The sequence below is a fragment of the Panicum virgatum genome, chromosome 6N, assembly GCF_016808335.1.
Source record: "Panicum virgatum strain AP13 chromosome 6N, P.virgatum_v5, whole genome shotgun sequence".
NCBI classification, from domain to species: domain Eukaryota; kingdom Viridiplantae; phylum Streptophyta; class Magnoliopsida; order Poales; family Poaceae; genus Panicum; species Panicum virgatum.
In genome coordinates this window covers 48423804-48441506 of record NC_053150.1, presented here as the reverse complement: position 1 = coordinate 48441506, position 17703 = coordinate 48423804, and the positions used below count along the sequence as shown (strand labels likewise).

At 50.0% G+C, this 17703-nt stretch overlaps 3 protein-coding genes across 3 annotated transcripts; all 3 read left to right on the top strand.

Annotated features, from left to right (window-relative positions):
* The first annotated feature begins 3204 nt into the window (after positions 1–3204).
* On the top strand, positions 3205–4911 carry LOC120679279 (histone H3.v1-like). Its single transcript, XM_039960823.1, has 2 exons — positions 3205–3856; positions 4323–4911. Exons 1-2 carry the CDS (start codon positions 3441–3443, stop codon positions 4762–4764), a joined length of 858 nt encoding a protein of 285 aa, XP_039816757.1. The 5' UTR covers positions 3205–3440; the 3' UTR covers positions 4765–4911.
* Positions 4912–6699: 1788 nt separating this feature from the next.
* Positions 6700–7430, top strand: LOC120678261 (LOB domain-containing protein 24-like). Its single transcript, XM_039959400.1, has 2 exons — positions 6700–6933; positions 7056–7430. Exons 1-2 carry the CDS (start codon positions 6700–6702, stop codon positions 7428–7430), a joined length of 609 nt encoding a protein of 202 aa, XP_039815334.1.
* Positions 7431–13751: 6321 nt separating this feature from the next.
* Positions 13752–15596, top strand: LOC120678260 (putative cyclin-dependent kinase F-2). The gene is made up of 3 exons (XM_039959399.1): positions 13752–13979; positions 14854–15099; positions 15147–15596. Exons 1-3 carry the CDS (start codon positions 13752–13754, stop codon positions 15594–15596), a joined length of 924 nt encoding a protein of 307 aa, XP_039815333.1.
* The last annotated feature ends 2107 nt before the right edge of the window (positions 15597–17703 follow it).

Genomic DNA, 17703 nt, shown 5'->3' with positions numbered 1-17703 from the left:
CTGGTTTTCTATATATTATGCAGGTGTGTATTTACACCGGATGTTTAAAAGATGGATAAGATGTTAGTTTGCAATACTACTTAATGGACATTAACAAAGTGGTTGACCCTTTCTAAGCGCCGGTTTGTTATTACATTGGAAGAACAAAGTTTTAATTTGTACCGATATGATGCCTTTTTTATGTAACAGCGTCATTACATTTTTCTAATTAACGGTCTATATAAACATATTGCGATATTGTCCATGCCTAATAGTAACTTGTAAATTGTCTGCCACTTTACTTTGTCCTAATCAGTTAAAACCTCTCTAACTTGACCGGGTTTATATTAGACAAAATAGTAACATCTACAATATAAATTAGTTCTTTTATATCAAATCCATCATGAAATATGTATTCACCGTATTCAGCGTTGTCTGCTTTCGGCTTATTTCAACTTATTCTCTCTCATAGAGCACTATTAAATCAGCCGGTTTTTTCACCAGCTAAATAGATACATTGATTGTGTATTTATTTATTTGGTATTTGAAAATTAATATTTTCTTCTAAAAATGTAGAGGTAACTTCAAATAAAATTAAAGTGACCAATATTTAGAATGAATTGAAGCGAGTAGAGTAGTAGTATATATGGAGTCGGTGAGCAGGAAACCCAGCTCGATCTGCGGCGCTGATGAAGATGCAAATGTCTCCATCTACATCATTCCAAGAACAGAGAAGGACAACAACGACAATAACATTGTTATATAACCCCTCCATATATATGATATGCCGCGCCAAGGACACGGCAATTATAATACTGTCTCGACGGGATTTTCTTCCAGATCTCCGTACGTGCCAACAACATTAGGCATGGCGCACCAACTAATTAATTAACCAGAGCATCATGTAATGCACGGCCGCGCCGGCTCACTGCAGCGTTATATTTTACCAGCTACTAGCAATCCAAAAGGGCTACGTCGATTTTGATTGGGAGCTTAATTAATTATTAGACGACCAAGACCTAAGCACTCTCGCAGAGATAATAATTCTAAGAACCAGCAGCTCGATCTGGTCAAACATAGACAACATACATGGTGCATGGAGATGCGAGGATTATTAGGCGCTTCCTGATCGGTCATTATCGCTAATGATCCATGACGATCTATGGATTCGATCTCCTAGTCATCATAGCTATAGTAGTCATACTATAAAATCTCCTAGTTATAGCTATAGTAGTCATACTATAAAATTGTAATTTTCTGGAACTACGCACTAGGGGTGCAAATTGGTGACTTTGGATGCACCTCAAACTCTTCTTAATTTAAATATTTGTGCTAATTTTTAAAATAAGATTCAATTTTGAAGAAGTAGCATAAATATTTGAACTAAATAGAATTTGAGTTGGACTAAGAGTCACCAATTTACAATTCTACCATGCACCGGGCCCGGTAATTGCCTAGGTGTTTCTTAATCTAGCTGCTAGTTGGTGTACTGCTTAGTATTTGCTTGCTAGTAGATAGCTATGCCAAAGTTTACTTTGAACTTTGACTAATTTCTATTAGGGCGGGCGGGTTTACTTTGAGCCTCACGCAGTGCGTTGGAGAGGGAAGGAAAGGAGGCCAAACGGTTCTTTGAATCCTTTTTCCTCCTCGGTTAGAGTATAAAAATTGATCCGCGTCGTTCACCGTTACCGGTAGTACCATGTTTACCATTTGTCCGTACAATGCCACGTGCTCTGTCCACGGGTTGCAATGCATACGAGATGGTACAACTATAGCGGCATATTTAGTGCATTAATAATATTGTATACTCCCTCCATATTGGTAAAGGAAGTCGTTTAGGACAGTGACACGGTTCCAAAACACAACTTTGACCTCTTATTTTTTAGAAAAAATATTTATAGAAAAATAATATACATAAAATTTTATGAAAGTATTTTTCAAGACAAATCTATTCATATAATTTTCACATTTGTAAACTTAACAATTTAAAAGTTATTGATGATTTATATTCCCAATGTTTGACTCAAACCTTGTCCAAAATGACTTCCTTTACCAATACGGAGGGAGTACTATGATAGTCTTCGCCATTCAGCAGACCCGCATTTCATTGGTTCAGATGATTCCCTTGCAGCCTAGTGGTTATAAGAGCACCTGAGGTTCTCAGTTCGACTTTCATTGGAAGCGAATATTTTGGGATTTAACGGCGTTGTGCATTCAGTGGTAGCCGACGTTTCCGTCGACAGCGAGGCGCCTGTGGTGACTTCATCAATCTCCAGGATTTGCCGGCTCGATCTTCGAAGATGCTCATAAGAGTAGGGTTTGTGTAAGTGTGTTCATAGGGGTGTGAGTGTGCGTGCGTTGTGAGTGTCTGAGTTGTACCGTATAATTTAAAAATATATATCATACTAGGCTCATACGATATCATGAAATTTCAGAGAAAACAGTGGCAAATTTACCAAATTTTAGAAGTTGGAACCCTTCGTACTCGTAGATTTTTTTGTTGTCCTACAATTCTAAGGATAGCATATATCTCGTATATATCGAAATGGAAAGCGCAGCCACCACACCTGCCGATACAAAAACCGGAAACCACCTTGCCTCGTGTAGTAGCCAGCGATACCGGGGGATCGCTCATTCCCCACGCCGGAGCAAACGGCGGCGATGGATGGAAACCGGGGAATCCGAGCGCCGGCCAGGCGTCCGGAAACCTGCCCCCGCCGTCGCTGTCTCCTCTCCTCCCTCCCTCGTCAGGTCGCACGCCACCACCGCACACGTCCTCCCGGGCTCGCCACAGCCACGGACGCAGTGGACCAGCCACGTCACGCGTACTGTACTCGAACCACGTACTGATACGGCGCGGCTCGTACTGTACATCGTATTCCTACTTGTCGTTTCGCGGGCGGGTGGGCCACACCGTGCCATATACGGAGCATGTGCCACAAGTAGAAAACTTTCGAATTTAATGCTGGCTCGGGCTCCACCTGGCGCACCGGTCCATCTCGCCTTTCCCCTGGGCCGAGCCCACGGGGCCGTGCCGGGCCGGTTCGCCCCGCCCACCACCGGTGCGGGGCCCGCGCGGCAGCGGCGGCGGGGCCGACAGGGACGCGCCACCTCATCGCCCCACCGCACGCAGCCGCGTCAGGCCCGCGCGACCGCCTGGACTAGGTGCATTGCACCTCACCGCCGGTCTCTCTCTCTCTCATCCGGCGAGTATAGAATTCACCTCGGTGGTCAGGTCCAGCTCCTTATCCTGTCCCCTTTCCCTTCCCTCCCCATCTCTCTCTCTCCCTCTCGCTCGCTCGCGCACCGAGATTTCTTGTCCTGTGCTACCAGCCTGGTTCCGCGCGGCGTCGCTTCTTCCTGCCGCCGATCGATCCGGGGCGCCGGAGTCCGAGATTCGCCGGACCCTTGGCGGGTGGGCTGGTTGGTTGATTTGATTACTGTGTTGGTTGGTTGCGGTTATGTCCACGGCGGTGGCGGCGGGGATCCCGCCGGCGCACGGCGGCTTCCGGGGCTCGGAGAAGGGGAAGCCGGATCCGGAGGACGCGGACAGGAGGAGGAGGAGGAATACTAATGGATTCTTTGCGGAGGATGAGGATGAGGAAGAGGAGGAGGAGGAGCAGGGGGTTGGTGAGGCGGCGGTGAGGAGGAGGGAGGAAGAAGAAGAAGAAGAAGAAGAAGAAGAAGAAGAGGAGGAGGTGGTACTGTCTGAGAGCTCGTCGATCGGGGCGGCGTCATCGGACAGCTCGTCCATCGGGGAGAACTCGGCGTCGGACAAGGAGGACGACGGGGACGAGGAGGTGGAGAGCAAGGCGGAGGGGCTCGGCATGATGGGCCTCGGCACGCTCGAGTCCTTGGAGGATGCCCTGCCCATCAAGTAAGCTGCTAATCCCCTTCCTCTTTCGTCTTGATCTACTCACTGATTCTGTTACCTTCACTAGTAGAGAAAGCTAGAAATGGCTGCTCCTACAGTTGCTGACGGATAAAATCGATTTTTTTATCTTAAAAGTCTATTTTGAGCGGTTACTGTTCTTCTAGTGGAATTATCAAGGTTTAGATCCCATTAATGATAGTGTTAGCCTGAAAAAAAGTGTTTTTTCCCCATCCTAGGTTGCACCATCCGTGGTCAAACTTAGCATCTTGTTGCTATGTTCGTACTGATAAAGCTTATGGATTTGGTGTGTCAGCTACAAATCCAATACTCCTTTTGTATTAGCAAGCAATGCATCGCTCCGAATTTTTGATGCCATGCCGAGCTACCTCGATCGACCGAATTCCTTTTGCTCGAACTGTGAACTGACCTGACTGAAGACTGAATCTGCGTGTGATGGGTGAACCCGCAGGCGTGGTCTCTCCAACTTCTACGCGGGCAAGTCCAAGTCGTTCACGAGCCTGGCGGAGGCCGCGGCGACGGCGGCCGCCAAGGAGATCGCCAAGCCGGAGAACCCGTTCAACAAGCGCCGCCGCGTGCTGGCGGCGTGGAACCGGCGGCGCGCGTCGTGCAGCGCGCTGGCCACGGCGTACCTCCCGCCGCTCCTCGCCCCCGACCACGCCGTCGTGGAGGAGGACGACGAGGAGGGCGCGGACGACGACGACGACGACGAGGGGGATCAGCTGCCGGGCACCGGGCTGAGGAGCAGGAGGCCGCCGACGTTCCCGTCCCCGCGGCTGAGCGTGCACGCCACCGGCGGCCAGATGGGGAGGAACCCGCACGCGAGCTCGTTTAGGTCCCCGAGGTCCTTCTCCATGACCGACCTCCAGAACGCGGGCTACGACTACAACTAGCAGCTAAGATTGGAGCAGCTTCTTCTTCCTCCTCCTCTCTTGATCTTTAGGCGTGAGAGATGTTGTTACTGCTACTGGTGCCACTGCCACTACTACTATAAAATCGAGATATATATATAAGAAGAAACTCCATTCCTTGTGCTTGTTTGTTGCCAGTCCGGCTGTTGAATGCCGATGAGCCCTCGTTGCTGATCGAATCTCGCATGAACATTGCTCTGAACCAGCACCAAGATTCTGCAGAACAAGCGGCATGATGTTTGCTTGCTCGCCTTGTCGTTAGGAGCGAGCAATCATGCTTGCTGAGCAAAACAGAATATTTCAAGGGATGATGGCGATGAGTGGTTCGCTCCTCTCCTGTAGCTGATGATGCTGTTGGTGCCTTGGTGGTGTGTGGGTTGTGTGGCCTTGTGGGAGCAGACAAACGGTGGGTGATGAGTCCTAGGCCTAATCTGATGGCCTGATCTCAGCCATCCGTATTAGTAGCACCAATGCACCATCCATCCAGTTGTTGGGAGGAAAAAAAAACTTTTTTCCCTTTATTATACCATAATAATTTAGCTAATCAGCTGAATTTAAACAAATGAAATGCACGAGGCAACGACGAAACTAAGCATGGAGCACGAGGAAAGCTGGAAAGGGTTCTTTTCTCAGGAGGTAGCTTTCGCTCGAAAAGAAGGCCCCAAGCTGCCAAGCATATACAGTAGTACCAATCAAACAAGCAAGCTTCATAAATGGAACATGGCAGGTAGCTTCATTTCCACAAAAGCAGAAGCTAAAAAAGAGATCGACCTCGCAACAGCGAGCCACCACGTAAAAGAGTTGTTTTTCCACAACGCGTGAGCGAAGGAAAGCCGGGAGGATCCCCCAGATCGCGGCCGCCGGCCTCGCTTCGTTTCCCGCGGCGAGCCTGCTGATGGAGGCATGGAGCATCCTATGCCTGTACGCCAAACTGTTTCTTTTTTGCTAATGGCGAGTGCTAATCTGGTGTGAGTTGTATATCTGGGTTTGGTGTGTGGGCAAGTGTGTGTGGATTAGATAAGAAATTTCTTTACAGTACGTAGCACTATGCATTTAGGGGAGAGAGAGAGTAGAGAGAGATGGGGATAAGGTGTGGGCCAGGAGAGAGAGAGTGAGAGGAAAGCAGCGTTGATAATCTATCTTATCTTGTTTGGCCAAAATATATATATTTTTAAACACTTAGGAACATTGGAGAGTCATATAAAAATTTTGGGTATCCATGCTGACCGGACTTCGCGTAGACGAGACTGACTGAGAAGTCTCAGAACGCGTCATACCAAGATTTACACATATCATCTCACACGCACACACACGCACCACCTCGGTACCCGGTGAGGCACGCACTATCCGGTGAGACACGCGGGTTGCGATTCCCAGGAATCAAACCCGCGCCCGGCCACACGCTCACCTGGCGAGCGAACCAAAATTCGGCATTCTTACGGCGGGCGAGCTGGGCGAGGAGGACTGACTGGCCGCACGCTCACCTGACTAGCAGCCTGGCTCGGGGGCCCACCTGCCAGCCTATCTTTCCAGCCACGGCGAGGAAAAAAAGAACAATCTGCAACCAAAGGTGGGATAAGTAAAAACAAGACTTACCGGGCCAACGATGTGCTCTTAATCTGACGTAGAAAAGCACCCGGGCCGAGGCCTAACCAATCTTTTAGGCCCATGTAATGGAGAGTCGTTTCGGTTTTCGAAGAGTTGGCCGTTGAGCTTTCCCATTTGAGCGCCCTCCTGAATTGGCAGCACGCGTAGCCGTTGAGCTTCCCATTCCCGGCCACGAGCCGGCCGGCGGCGAGCATATATAGCCGCGAGATCGCCCGTATCTCCTCCAAATCTTCACGTAGATCCGCAGAGATCTTAGCAACCCCTGGCGGCGAGATCCTTCGCGATCTGCGCTAGGTCCGATCCTCGATCATGTCGTCCTCCGCCGGCGGCAATATGGAAGAAGAAGCAGTGGAGCACCAGCAGCAGCAGCTGGACTACGGCGGCGGGAGCAACAACCCGCGGAGGTGCGCCGCGTGCAAGTACCTGCGGCGGCGGTGCGCCCCCGACTGCGTGCTCGCGCCCTACTTCCCGGCGTCGCAGCCCCGGCGGTACGCCGACGTGCACGCCGTCTTCGGCACCAGCAACGTCACCAGGCTGCTCCAGGTAGTCATTGGCTAGCTACTACTTGTCTACTTCTAGTTGATCATCGTGTCATGAGAGAGAGCTAGGTAGCTTAACGGAATGTGCGGGCGCCATTTCTGTGCGCTGCTGCTGTGCTTGTGCAGGGCCTGCCGGTGCAGGAGCGGCGGCGGGCGGCGGACACGATGGCGACGGAGGCGCGGTGGCGGGTGCAGGACCCGGTGTACGGCTGCACGGGGGTCATTGACCGCCTGCAGCAGGAGATCCGCGCCGTGCAGCACGAGCTCGCCACGACGCGGGCGCAGCTCGCCGTGTACGCGCGCGCCGCGCCGCCGGCGCAGGGAACGCAGCTGATGATGATGCCGTCTCTTTCTCCTCCTCCTCCACAGCAGCCTCTACTTGTACCAGCTGCTGCGGTGACGGGGAGTGCCGCCGTCCGTGGGGTAGCCGTGCACGATGACGACAACGGGGCGCCGTTGATGGACCCCGACGAGTTCCTCGACCTCGACGGCCGGCTCTGACTCTGAGCTGAGGATGATCGATCAGGAGTGCCCTAGCTTGTAGCTTCATTGCATTGGGTCGGTTTTTTTCTTTCAAATCAAATCGAAATACCAAATACGTGACAGCAATTGTCTGGAGGTGCATGCAGCCATGCAAGTCCATGTATAGCACGTCACTGAATTTGAATGGCTTGACATATATAAATAGTAGATGGAATGACTGCAGGGATCAAAATTTAAAAGTGGTTGTCGACACTTTCTACCTGATCAGCTAAAATTTCCACACAAAAAAATATGACAGCAGCCATCTCTTTCAGTATATGTCCTCTTTCCGTTCTTTTATTAATTACCATTCACAAAACTTAAAGAACACACGTCATGATCTAAGAATCCATTTTGCAAAAAAAGGAAACAAAAACTCTGTTCCAGCCACGATCAAACATAATTATTTTCATCTACAAATGTGTGGTTAAATGACTGTATCGACTTGGTCGAGTGAGCTTAATGGCCGCAATTTACACTTCCCTAAGGATGGCCTTACTTAAATATTTTTTTTTCAAATGAGTAAAATGCACCTGAGGTCATCACACTGCCTGAAGTTTGACGGACAGAGGCGTCGTTGCCCTCGCCCCTCCGACAACGCTCATCGCTAGTTTCGACGCCAGACGTCCACAGCCAACTCGGTCTCCCCTTCTTGCCCGCCCCTCCATTAGCGCTGCATGCCTTCACGGACGGAGAGCAGAAACATCAGACTTGATGATAAAGCAATCGTGAAGCGCTTACAAGCCTTGAAACATCGGAGGATGAATCATCCTCGGATAGCTCCCCGCACTCGGTGCTTGTACAGTATGTTCATCTAATCATCTACTTACCAATGCCTAATATTTCCATACAGTTGCGACTCATGAGCTGATATATTGTAAAGAGTAAAATGCACTGCGGGTCCTTAAACTAGTTGAGCCGTTCTATTCAGGTCCATGAACTTTGAAAATGCATTTTTAGGTCCAGAATCTATTTAAGTGAGTCACTTGAGATCCAAAACGCCTCCGACCGTCTACGTGGACGGCCAACTCGGATCCAAGATGGACTCAGATCCAACGTGGACCGCCTCTCTCTCTCTTCCTCCCCATCCCCTCCTCCGGTGTCCTTCCGTGCCACCACCCCTCCTCTGCTCCCTCCCTCCTCTGCCCCGCGTCGGCCTCCGTGCCCCGCGCCCATGCTCGGCTCGCTCGCCGCACTCCGCCGCCGCCCCGCCACACTCCGCCGCCACAGGGGAGGGAAGCACGTCCGCCGCGGCCGCTCTGCCTTGGCTCGCCACGGCCGCCCAGATTCGCCAGCGGGGGATGCAGGGGATAGGGCGACGCAGCTCGGCGATGGAGGGAGCAGGGGAAGCCGGCGGTGAGAAGGCAGCGGGCGGCGACGACCTCCAGGGGCACCCGCGAGGAGGAGGAGGGCCGCGCCGCCGCGCGCAGGCAGGCCGCACCACATGCAGGGGAGGGAGGAGGGGCAGCCGCCCTACACGCCAGTGCCGCCGCCGCAGCTGCGCGCCGCCGCCGCAGCCACAGCCGCAGATCCACGAGGACGCCGCGACAAGGCCCGCCATCCACGCCGCTCAGGGGCCGCTCTCCTCCGCCGCGTCGTGCGGAGCCGCAGGGCACGCTGCGCGAGGGCCGCCTAGAAGGGGCCTCTACCGCGGACTGGAACCCAGGGAGCTCCCCGCCGCCGCCTGCGACGTTGCCCCGCGCGCGGCCGACCGTCCTGGCCCGCTCCGCCGCTCCGACCTGCCGCGCGTCGGCCCGCCGCCGCCGAAGCACGCCGGCCGGAGAGGGGGAGCCGGATCCGACAGCGCGCCGATCCGCCATGGCCGGCCGAGCTCCGCCGCGCGCAGATCCGCCATGGCCTTGCTCGCCCGCCGCAGCTCCGCGCCGGCGAGGTAGAGGAGTACGTGGTCGCCGGGGCGTCGGGCAGGAGGGCCCCTCCGCCGCCAGCCTCACCTCGCCGGGGCTCCGGCCCCTCCGCCGCGGCTCACTTCGCCGGGGCTCCGGTCCCTCCGCCGCGGCTCGCCTCGCTGGCGGCGCAGGGGGGAGAGGAGCGCGGTGCAGGGGGAGAACGGGGAGAGAGAGAGAAAGAGAGAGAGAAAGAGAGAGAGCGCCTAGTCAGCATGCCACATCAGCGCTAGCTGCCCACATGGATGCGTATGGACCTACGGTGAACGACTTAAAAAGTTTAGGGACCCAGAAATGCACTTTCGGAGTTTATGGACCTAAACAGAACATGTCAACTAGTTTAAGGACCCCAGTGCATTTTACTCTATTGTAAATTTATGCATATTCGATGATTATGTTTTTTTAGGAAAAAAAATCCAATTTACTCCCTTCATGTATAGCCAAAATCTGAATAACCCCATAAACTATAACTTGGTTCAATTTACCCCCTAAAGTATGCCATTTAGTTCATTTTACCCCATAATACAATTTGTCTTTTTGTTTCTCCGTAGACAAGTCAAATTTTAATTTCAAATTTTGTAGGGTAGTAGTGGACATCACAATGCATATTAAAAAATTTGCTATACTTTTTCATCACTATTTTTAATATAATTTTGAACTTCAATGATTAATTTAATTAACATATTTAAATAATGATAAAAAATGATGATGTATTTTTTCTAACATGTGTTATGATATGTACTATCATCTTGTAAAATTTCAACTTAAAACTCCACCTATGTATGGAGAAATAAAAAAAAACAAATTGTATTAGACGGTAATTTGAACTAAATGACATAGTTTAGGCGTAAAATGAACCAAATGATAGTTTAGGGGATTATCCAGACTTTGACTATAGTTGGTGGAGTAATTTAGACTTTTTCTTTTTTTTAATACAAATGAGTAGTGGTAGGTTTGGAATAGCTAGGTAGATTTTAATCCTGGCTCCCCTACTGCACTTAGGCTACCAGTGGATTACTTTCAAAGGACTACAAATTCTCAAAGGAGCACCATGCAAAGATGGCAGCTAGCTTCGTGGTTAATTAGGACCTCAAACTATAGAACCAAGTATCAAAGTCCATGAAAATGTTTGAGGTAATATGCCTAGCTAACGTTAAACAGTCATCAAGAGCTGCATAAACATTAATTAGTTTATCTTTTCCGACATCATTTTTTATTTTAGACTTGAACTTGGCATCTATGCAAATACATCTCCCCATCACTACATGTCACTATTTTACGTTGCGCATGTGTAGATTAGCGCACGTCTTCCACAAAGCTTGCATCCTATCTCCCCCGGCCAATTTCTCTTAACTGCTCTGCAGATTGAATACTTCTGCCACAAGAAGATTCTCATTTTCAGGGGATGTTCAGCAGCCCAAATAATAATCTCCGCCGTTCATGTATTTGTATATCCAGGGAAGGTCAATTCTCTGTATAATGATGCTGTGGAGAACTCTCCAGTTTTTTCAAAGACCCACCAGACTGTATATGATCTTTTTCAGAGTTCTGCCTTCTATCATATTGGGAAGCTCTGTCAGGCCGGCCCTTCCCTTACAGAAGCCGAAGGTGGCCTCCAAAACAAAAACAAAAAACAAGGGGTAGCACAAATGCAAATTACTACACAATATCAAGAAGCTAAAGTGTTCATTAATTGGCAAAGGTAAACGGAGCATAACATTTGTCTCTAGAGATTTTGTTGCAAAATTCTGTTTATAGATATTCAGAAAATTCCCTTTTTCTAATACTTTTTTGTTCCTAAAAAAATAAAGTGAAACATTACCAACGGCCTTCGTGTGTCACCTCCGTCCTGACATCCTCCACCGTTGTTGGAACGGTTTCTGTCCCGCGATTTTCCGCGCATTTGATCCAAGCAGCCATACCCGTCGCCCCACTTCCCATGGTCAACTTTCACTTCCTCTGGCCGCCCCTCCCTTCCAGCCTTGAGCGCGGTCACATCAGTGCACAGTGTTTCCATGGTCAAATATGGACTCCGTAGAGGCGCTGCTGCTGTTGCACGGCTGGTCGCCGAGGAGGAGACGATCCGTTCGTAACGTGAACAACTACTTCTACTTCGATGATCGACTACGTTGGGTCGAGTCTACTCCAACGCATCTTCTACTGCACTGCGCGTCTAGTGGTAATGATATATGACCTCCTACTTCCCGCTGCACACACTCTCCCCTGCCAGCTGCCATAGACATCTAGATGAGGTTGCGAGCTGCAACAGCACGAAGCTGACCTTGTGTCCCCGGGCCGGCAGAGAAGATCCCTTCTCGCTATGAATATGAGACCCCCATCTCCACAAAAGGTGGATGTTGCAGATCTGGGAACACAACTCCTCCACGGAGGAGGTGGGGGATTGCGGCGGCGGCCTCCGCGGAGGAGGTGGGCGATTGCGGCGGCGGCAGTGGAGGCTGTGGAGGCGGGGATGCAGGATTTGCAGATGGAGAGTGCGACGGTAGTGGAGGGTGGTGGATTGGCACCGGCACTTTTGGAGGTCTCGTGCGCACGCGGTGGCGATTAGGGCTCGAGCCCGTGGTGGCGATTTGGGAGAGGCGAAGATCAATGGCGCGCTGCGGCGAGAATTGGGAGAGACGCAGAGGGAGGGAAGCATAAGCTAGGGTTTCTCCTCACCAGAGTCTGCTGACTGGTGGACCTATAGCCAAAATTTACGTCCGAGACTGGGCTGGCTGAGCATGGAGGCCCAGTACATATGTGCCGACTAATAGTTGGACCGAATCGCTAGGATATCCCGACGGACAGTTCAATGAAATATCTAAATTTCTATACCGACTGATATGCAGTCGGTACAACTTCAAATAGCGACTGACAGTTTGACGTGCACTTATACCGACTAATGGTCTGACGGTGATATACTACTTTTAGCGACCGACATCTGACGGCAATGTGGGGCTGTGGTATAGTGTTGCAAGTTTCTTAGATGAGCGCTATTGATAATTGTTACACTAGGCGTAGCCTATCGGCTTCCCGACATATATATGTAGTAATGTAGTGATGAACGAGACATGGAGTATCTTTCCAAGGGGCTCGGGGAGTGAAATTAAAGGAGGCCTTGAATTTTATTTTTAGCCAAGCAGTTAAATTGGTCTATGAGTCTAATTACTTATCAGAAGTGCAAATTAATATAATTAATGTACAACTTTATTTTTAAAAAGAGAAATTTTATTAATATCAAGTTGGGTCATGTTTTGTTGCTGATAGTACTACAAAATGTTTTTTTAGGAGAAGGTAAAAATGCATTTTTATGGGCGTGTCTAATCCCCGCCCCTAGTTGTCGTAGCTAAAACTAAATTTGTATGGACGATAACATGTCTGCTCCAACAAATGCATTAACCATAAGGCTCTTGGACCTCTTGTTTGGACTTGTGGCACTTGTACGGGTGCTATTAGCCCTCTTCGACTATTGGTATTCATGTGCAGTTCACAAAGTTTGATGTTAGAGAGGCACCTGCAATTGCATTCTTAGACCAATGTACCCTGGTATGTGCATGTTTCCTAATATCAATAGTACATATCAGCGCAATACAAAAATAGATCTTGGGCCCTGTCTAGATATTGTGTTGCATGTGGTGTGACTCAGTTACGAGTTGCGCCGAAGAGCTCGTCATGAAAAATGGATACTTTTTGGAAGTTTAGTTCAGGGTTGTTTAATTTAAAAAAATTAGGGTCACGTATAAGCACCACATTAGCATAAGATACTTCCGCTTTTATAACTTGAAAATGATAGTTTGGACTTCATGTGACACAATTAGTAAGTTTATAGAGCTGAATGTGCATTTTGAAAGTTTGAAGACCTAGATGACACTACGAGTCAAGTTCGAGAACTGGTAGTGCATTTTACTCCTCCCACTTATGCAATGCTATTAACTAAGAAGCTAAAATGTTACATCAATACTACAGTGCCTCGGGGATTCGAGAGAATTTTGTTGCAAAAATCTGTGATAGATATGTAGAAAATTCTCTTTTCTTATTACGTTTTGTTTCTATAATAATAAAGAAAAGAAAAGAAAGTGAAACATTACCAACGTGCCTTCGTGGTGTCAGCTCCGATCGGATCGTTTTTGTTTCCGTCCCGTGATTTTCCGCGCGTTGGATCCAAGCAGCCAATAACCGATAATCCGACGCCGTGGTCCCAGACCAAACCGGAACTGGCTCCCTGACCGTGCGCCATATATAATGCCGTGCCACCTCCGACTCTGCCACCGCTTCTTGGAATTCGTTCTTCCCCACGAGCTTCTACGTCTCGCCGCGCCGTCGCCGCCGCCAGTGCCTGCGGTGCTGCTGCCACTGCGCCGGCTGCACACGCGAAGCCTAGCTACTTCGCCTCTCCTCCATGGCCGTCTTCCAGAAGAGCCCTTCCTCGCGTGCTGAGGGAGGCTGCTTATGCTTAGCCGCCGAAAGGCGACGCTGCGCGGCAGCAACCACGCTCTTCGCCGGAGAAGATGCGCCAGCGCCGACGGATCGCCGGGGAAGTGACGACGACGGGGCGCGGCTCGGCAGCGTGGAATCCAACCAGAGGCTGAGGAAGATAGGCGAGGGGGCGTTCGGCGCCGTCTCGAAGGCGCGACCAAGGTTTTGGGATTCGGGCCGAATTTCACCGAAATTCGGCCATTTCGGTAAGACCCGAGATTAAATAAAACCGGCCAAAAAATTTCGGCCTAATTTAAATTTTTGGCCCGGCCCAAACTTCACACCAGCCCACTGCTACATATCCTCACTATAAAAACCTGAACTGCATCTTGAAACCCTAGCAAATTTATTTTCTTTCATGCCTCCTCTTCCTGCTGGCGGCGGCCAACAGGAGGCGGAGCTGCAGAGGCGCTGTCGCGTGGAAGCCAAGATCCCGTCATCCTCCTCCCAGATCCACCCCTCTCCTCTCTGGTTCAGGCAGAAGCACTCCACGCACACCCATTTCCGTCCATCTATCCACTTCATTCCGTAGCACGTAGTTGCTTCTTTGTTTTTAATCGTGCTCTGCACTTGTGCTGATCTCTCACTTCTTTGTTTTCAATCGTATCCCAAATCAGGTCGTCTTGCTTGGCTAGGCCCTCCTCATGGAGGCCTCATGCAGTCTGTTCGCTTGTGCAGAATATTAGTAGAAATCGAGATCAATGGGACATGGACTGTGTAATCTAAAGACTATTATAATGTTGTTACTGGACTATGGTGCATGTAGTATTATTGTTATTTCTTAGCTCTGATCATTTTTTCTTAAACAATCTCCCTCAGAATATCTGATTTTATGTTTTTGTCAAAATTTCGGTTCAAATTCGTCCAAATTCGGTAAGATTTCGGTCAAAGTTTAAATTATTTGACTGGTCAACTTAACTGAAATTCATTCCGAATTTTCCGAAATTCGCCCAGTTTGGTGGGCTCCGAAATTTTTTAACTTTTGAATCCCAAAACCTTGGGCGCGACACGTCGGCACCGGCGAGGTGGTCGCCATCAAATCCAGCCGCGACGGCGGCGGCGCGGCGCTTCTGCTGCGCGAGGCCACGCTGCTCGCGGCGTGCCGCGGGAACCCCGGCGTGGTGCGGCTCCTGGAGGTCGTGCGCGGTTCCGGGATGAACGACGACCTCCACCTCGTCCTGGAGTACGTCGGGCCAAGCCTCCATGATGTGATCGGCACGCGCCACCGCCGCGGGATCCCGTTCACCGAGTCGGAGGCGCGCCGCGCGATGGCGCAGCTGCTCGCCTGAAGCCCGGGAACGTGCTCGTCGGGGAGCAGGGCCGCCGGCTCAAGATCTGCGACCTCGGCCTCGCCAGGTCTGCCGCCGCGCCGCCGCCGGACGAGCAGCAGGTGGATGGCACGGTCGGGTACATCGCGCCCGAGGTGCTTCTGCGCGAGGACTGCGGCGCGCCCGTGGATATGTGGGCGCTCGGGTGCATCATGGCGGAGCTCGTCATGGGGCAGTCGCTGTTCCCGGAAGAGGACCTGTGCCAGCAGCTGATCGCCATCATCGACCTGCTAGGGATCCCTGACGACGTGTCGTTGATGCCGCTGGGCATTGACGCCCGGGCGCCGAGCAAGCTGCGGGAGAAGGTGCCCGAGGAGCGGCTGTCGGCGGCGGGCTTCGACGTCCTGCACGGTCTGCTGCAGTATGACCCCAAGGACAGGCTCACCGCTGCGGTGGCGCTGCAGATGCCAAGGTTTGCTGTTGCACCTATGGATGACTGACGACTGAGACGGTGCATGCATGCTCTAGCGAAGACGGCAGAGGCTGTTAGCGAAGCTGTGCGTTAGCCTGATGATTTAGTTTAGATTATTACTTGCTCCGTGACAGTTTTTCCCCGTAATGATGGAGTGAGCACAACGTAGGATTTGTAGCTGCAGATTTGTATGGATTCTTTGCGTCATGAAGCTGCAAAAATGTTTATCAGAATCTCCACATTGTGCTCGTTGTATGATCTGTTTGTAACTATTATACAAGAAGTGTGTTTCAGAAATATTTTCTTGCAGCTGAAAATTAGTGCAAATAAAGCCATTGTTTCTTCAAGTCTTATTGTATTGCAGAATCGGTGTGGATTGGTGGTGTTAGGGCAGCCACAATGTGCATGACAAGGAGTCAATCGTAAGCAATAAAACAGCATTGTTACTGTGCACACAATCTCAAATTCTCTATTATAATTTCTTTACAATGGTTGTAATTAGAATTTCTTTTAAAATGGCTGTAAAAAAGATAGCCGTCTATTTGACTCAATCATGGACCGTACCAATGTAAAAGTTTGGAAGTACCTAGATATAAAAATGAGGAATCAAGTACCTAAAATGAGGAACCAAGTACCTAAAATATATAATGGGGATCTGACTCCTAATTTAATTTAATTTTTCATCTTTAAGAAAGGGTATAAGTGTAATTGCACTTTGTTGTTTTCTTTTGCCGTGAGTCCTCCCTCAAGTGTTCATCCCCCAACTAGTCCCCTTATCCGCCTATCCCTCTCCTCTCGTTCGTCATCCCAATGCTCTTGCGTAGTGTTCGCCGGCACCTGCTGGTGGTGAATGCAGAAGTGGTTTGGATTGCAGCCTTGGAGGGTTGGGGCTTGGAGTGCCTCCACAGCAGTCTCTTCCTGGGGTTGGTCGCTGTAACAAATATGGCCCCATTTAAGACATTTTTTGTGATTTTGGTGATCAAGTGACAATGCAATCAATGGGGATGGGGCTTGGAGTCCCTCCACAACGGTCTCTTCCTGGGGTTGGTCGCTGTAACAAACATGACCCCATTTAGGACATTTCTTGTGATTTTGGTGATCAAATGACAATGCAATCAATGGGTCTAATGATTTTGTCAAGTGAATCCTTCAAGGTCCTAATAAGGATGAAGTAAAAAGCTCTAGAAAAGCAAAAGACGATGAAAGAACTCAAAGAAATGCGGAATTGGATGATTTCTGCATAAAATAGTAGCACCGGTTTAACCGACACTCAGGCACCGGTTAAAGCGACACATAAGCATCAGTGCATTGGAAAGTGCTTTTGAAGATCAAGTGAAGAATTCAGTAGCACCGGTTAAACTGACGGTGCATAGAAGGGTGTCGGTGCATTCACCATGCTATTGTCTAGAGAGCTTGTCAACAGGCAGGAGCAAATTTGTTGTGATAGAGGCGGGCCGCCAGCCAGCCTGCCTCTGAGCACTTTTTTAAGTGCCTTGCTTAATCCCAAATTGTAGTAGTGAAAGTCTTTAGCACCGGTTGAACCGATGGTGCAAGGCATCAGTGCAATGACATCAGCAGAAGAAGGCATGTCTGCTGTGACTGGTTAAACTGGTACCCAAGCATCGGTTTAACCTATTGCTATTCTGTCAGAAGCCCAACGACTACCTTATCGCTCAGTGTGACCGGTTGAACCGATGGGTCCCTCTCCAGTTAAACCGATGCTTTGTGCAAAAAGTGGTTAACGGCTAGTAACGGCTACTTCGAGTTGAAGGGCTTATAAGGGCTTCACCCCGGGAATTCGAAGGTTGCTGGATTCTAGAGAAACCACACACACATTGAAGAAACATCTCCAACCCATCCAAGAGTAAATTAATGAAATTCTTAGGCTTAGCACACCTTTTAGAGTGTTTGTGCTAAGCTAGCACGTGTGAGTGTTAGAGCAAGGTTGTGTGCCTTGTGTGCTATGCTTGAGAGTTGCTCAAGCTTGTATCTTGGTGTGCCGGCCCCTTGAAGTTTTGGTGGCTCGCCAGCAAGTCATCAACCCTCCGGCTTGGTGTGAGCGACGACGACCACTTTGTGCGGGGGACGTGGAGACCCCCATCCTTCGTGAAGAAGCTCCTTAGTGGAAAGCGGGG